General features: G+C 33.8%; 1 protein-coding gene across 1 annotated transcript in view; it reads left to right on the top strand.

The window, feature by feature from the left end:
* LOC110038936 (eukaryotic initiation factor 4A-3) overlaps positions 1 to 4,197 on the top strand; it is a 41,037-nt gene extending 36,840 nt beyond the window's left edge. Inside the window, exons 6-8 of the mRNA XM_020743866.1 lie at positions 2,722 to 2,883; positions 3,664 to 3,750; positions 3,940 to 4,197. Of these exons, the coding sequence (XP_020599525.1) occupies positions 2,722 to 2,883; positions 3,664 to 3,750; positions 3,940 to 4,053 (363 nt within the window). The 3' untranslated portion in view covers positions 4,054 to 4,197. The remainder of the gene's footprint in view (positions 1 to 2,721; positions 2,884 to 3,663; positions 3,751 to 3,939) is intronic.
* The last annotated feature ends 208 nt before the right edge of the window (positions 4,198 to 4,405 follow it).

Raw genomic sequence — 4,405 nt, 5'->3', positions numbered from 1 at the left:
GATTTCCAAACCAACCTTGGTAAAGTGGCAACCGCCCCCGATGGGGTGGGTGAAAATTAATACGGATGGTAGTTGGAATCAAAGAGGTGCCAGTATTGGGGGAGTCGTGCGTAACAACTGTGGTCGCTGCCTGCTATTTTTTTCATCTCCATGTATTGCAGACTCTGCGGTGGAGTCTGAAGCTCATGCAATTTTAATGGCGGTCACTATTGTGGTTACTTTGAATTGGTCTAATATTTTGATCGAGGCCGATTCTAAGATTCTTTTCGAGATGTTAAATCATGGGAGACTTGTCACTTGGGATGTTTCTTAGTGTTTTGGGGATTTATTCATCGCGAAGGTAATAGGTCAGCTAATTGGGTGGCAAAACGCGGTGCCTCCACCTCCACGGTCTTAGTCGATACGGTGCCTCCCTCTCCTTTATAGGTTTTACTTCATGTGGATTTAATGGTTGAACCTTATATTAGGAACGCTAATAGCTGATTGGTTTGGTGTAATTTTTTGCTTATGGTTTGGTCTCCACCTGCTCCACAGAGATGCTTCAATTGGCTCGGAACTTGATGATGGATGTTGGCTTTATGGGATTGCTATCATACACTGGGATTGCTAGGGATCCTTCACTACAATTTCTGCTCAATGCGGTCCTTTCCTCAAGTTTCGTTTTCTGTCCTCTCACCGGAATTTAAAAGCCTTTATGTCGGTGCTGCTGCTACAAAGTACTGTTGGATTGGGATTTCGTGTACATGTAGTTTTTTTGGGTATACTATTTCTGTGGTATACATTTTGGACGATTACATGTATTTTTTAGATAGCTTTTTCCTTAAGGCTTGTTATTGCTTTCGAGTTGCGTTGTAATGCGGAGACTGGAACCCCTAGGGCTATATTGTATTTTTTTTCGTTTAGATGGGGATCCACTATCCCTCCCAAATTTTGTAATATCTATTTAATTAACGCGTAAGGAGCCACGAGCTGCTCTTTAAAAAAAAAAAAAAGAATATATCATCGTTAGAGATCACTTATTAGCGAATTTTTACTCCTTTCCGGGTCTTCAAAAAACTCATGTCACTTTTACTTATATATTCTACTTATTAGTAGTTTGCACTTATCCTTAATTATTACTACCAACTATATTTTATGAATTTCAAAGTTAGATTTCTACTTAAAGGCAATATTAACACGTATCCCCCTAAATTTTTTTTTTACACAATATGTGCAAATATCACAAAAAAAGATAACGGGCAAAGTAAGGTAGAATACTACTACTATACAACCAAAAAAATTATGAGTCAAACAGTAACACATAAAATATGTCACCTATATATTTATTGAGAAGTTTGATGGAGAAATTCAGTTATAGAGAGATTAAGAAGGATTTATATATGATTTTTATTGATTTAGAAAAATGTTATGATAAGGTTCCAAGAGATATCTTTTGGAGAGTTATTGAGAAGAAATGTGTTGATATGACTTATAATTATGTCATTAAAGACATGCATATTGATTTGTTACTTGTGTTCTAACAAAAGGAGGATTTACCAAATATTTTCTTATTTCAATTGGATTATATTAGAGATCGGCTTTAAGCCCATATCTTTTTGCTTTAGTTATGGATGCTCTTTCTGTACATTTACAGGAGGATGTAACTTGTATGCTTTTCGTCGATGATGTCTTTCTTATGGATAAGACTAGAGAGAATGCTCATGAAAAACTTGAATTATGGAGGTCTAAATTGCAGTCTAAATGCTTTCGTTTGAGTAGAATTAAAGTTGAATACATGGAATGTAATTTTAGTAGTGGTAGCTCTAGCGACAAAGTGGTAACTTTGGTTAATGAAATTATTAAAAGGTGTGAACTCTTTAGTTTTCTCGGGTCTATTGTTGAAAGTGATGGTGATATAGATGGGGATGTAATTAGCAGAATTCAAGTTGGTGGTTGAAGTGGAGTAATGCTTCGGGCCTATTGTGTGATAGAAAAGTGCCGCTTAGACTGAAAGAAAAAATCTATAAGATAGTGGTGAGACCTGCAATGCTCTATGGCGCTTAATGTTGGCCTTTAAAAGAGAAGCATAAAACTAAGTTAAGTGTTGCCGAGATGAGAATGATTAGGCGGATGAGTGGCTTTACACTTAGAGACAAATGCGAAATGAATATATCCGTGATAGGGTTAGTGTAGCTTTAGTGACAGACAAAATTAAAGAGTGTCGTCTTAGATGGTTTGGTCACATTAAACATCGATCTTATATTGATCTGATTAGGAGAGTAGATGTTTTAGGTTTGACTTGTATTAAGAAAGGCAGAGATAGACCTAGAAAGACTTGGGCATATTGTATAAAAAATGATCTTAATTTATTAGAATTAAATGAAAATATAACACTCATTAGGATACAATGGAGAAAAAGGAAGGTTTGTTTTTGTTGCTGAGATAGAACTTTAGGCATATGCTAGAGAGAGCATTTGTTTTATTTTGGAATTGGTACAAGTTATCCTTTTAAGATTTTATATTCTTTAATCACATAATACTTGAGATACTTCTCGATTTTAACAACCTAGTTTTAATTTTAGACGTCATAATCCCATCTATAGTTATTTTTATTCAATTTAATGAATAATATACGCTGCCAGAGTTTTTAGTTTTTTTTTGTTTTTGACGTTTCAAATATCAGATAGTGTAGATTTGAACATCTTTAGGCCAGTACTTTTTGATATTTTTGTCTAATTGCAGGTTGATTGGCTGACAGAAAAGATGAGAAGTAATAACTTCACGGTGTCTTCCATGCATGGTGACATGCCTCAGAAAGAAAGGGATGCAATTATGTTAGAGTTCAGGTCAGGTGCAACTCGTGTGTTAATTACAACCGATGTATGGGCTCGAGGCATTCAGCAGGCAAGTTTTATATAATTTAATCTTATTAAATAGTTATTTTGTCACTTTTAAATGTTTAAATGTCTTAATTTAAAGTTTTCCGTGGAGAACTTTTTAATGAGGGCAAGTCACACAATCGATATATTTATAAAATGGCTATAGCACGAATTAAATGATCAATTATCTTTGGCAAATAACCATTTAATTGTTTCGTTTGTGCTCAAGATTGGCAATAATGATTTTCCGTAGATGTGAGTTAATAATGATCAATTAATAATGTTTGATGTTTAAATGATGTCTAGAGGCAATAGCACGAGTTAAGTGATCAATTAACTTGGGCTAATAACCATTTAATTTTTTCGTTTGTGCTCAAGATTGGCAATGATGATTTTCCGTGGATGTGAGATAATAATGATCAATTAATAATATTTGATGTTTAAATGATGCCTAGAGGCAAATCTTGATTTCATTTAAAAGTAAATCACAAAAGATTAAATTATAAAATGCAATAATATGAATTTAGTGATCAATTACCTTTGGCAAATAACTTTGTTTGGAAGCTGTGAACATAAACTTCCATGGCAATTTAATGCCATCTTCAGCACTCAATTGTAGTGAATGCAGAAAATTTCATTCGGCCAATTTCTAAATATTCCGGATGTTGCTTTTTTATGATACGGATTATATATATTCAATAAACTGTTTAATTATTTTAATTTCTTGTCTTAAATCATAATAAATTCTTTATTAAATTTTAGAGATCCTTTCCTGATAATATTTCATCTCATACTTTCTGTTCAGGTGTCCCTTGTGATAAATTATGATCTTCCAAATAATCGTGAGCTGTATATACATCGCATCGGCCGTTCCGGTCGATTTGGGCGCAAGGTATCAGCTTCTTTCTCTTTTTCTTCCTTTTCTGTGCAAGTATCGAGTGTTTTGACTCTGTACTTTCAAACTTTCTGGGCTCCATTTTCATATTATAAGCTCACTATAAAGTGCTTTTTTGTCTATACGGGACATGAGATGATTTGTAAGTGTATCATAGTTTCTGAATGATGAACAATGCGCATGCAGGGTGTTGCCATTAACTTTGTGCGCAAGGATGACATCAAGATTCTGAGAGATATTGAACAGTATTACAGTACTCAAATCGATGAAATGCCTATGAATGTAGCTGACCTTATTTGAAGATTTTTAGATTATTATGAAATTTTTGAACTAGATTGTTTTGTCTGAGTGTGGAAATTACAATTGGCACATTAATCTTGCGTGTTCTGTAAAACTACTTGCTTGCTGGCTGCATAATAGATTATAATGTTCTATTTTACCAAAGCTTTTGGAAAATGTGCTTGGTATTTTTCAATCTCTCTCTGTGGCTGATTGTTTTGACTGATGGAAGTACATTACGTTTTTTTTTTTTTTTTTTTTTTTTTTTTTGGTGGTTTGCATGAATCTCTATTTTCATCTTACTGAAGGCTGATATTTGAATGAATGAAAAAATTATATGCCTATCCATCTTTTATTTATGCATGTCTTGCTC

The sequence above is a fragment of the Phalaenopsis equestris genome, unplaced genomic scaffold, assembly GCF_001263595.1.
Source record: "Phalaenopsis equestris unplaced genomic scaffold, ASM126359v1 Scaffold234382, whole genome shotgun sequence".
Taxonomy (NCBI): Eukaryota; Viridiplantae; Streptophyta; class Magnoliopsida; order Asparagales; family Orchidaceae; genus Phalaenopsis; species Phalaenopsis equestris.
The sequence above is the reverse complement of the archived record's forward strand: the minus strand, read 5'-3'. Positions and strand labels throughout refer to the sequence as shown.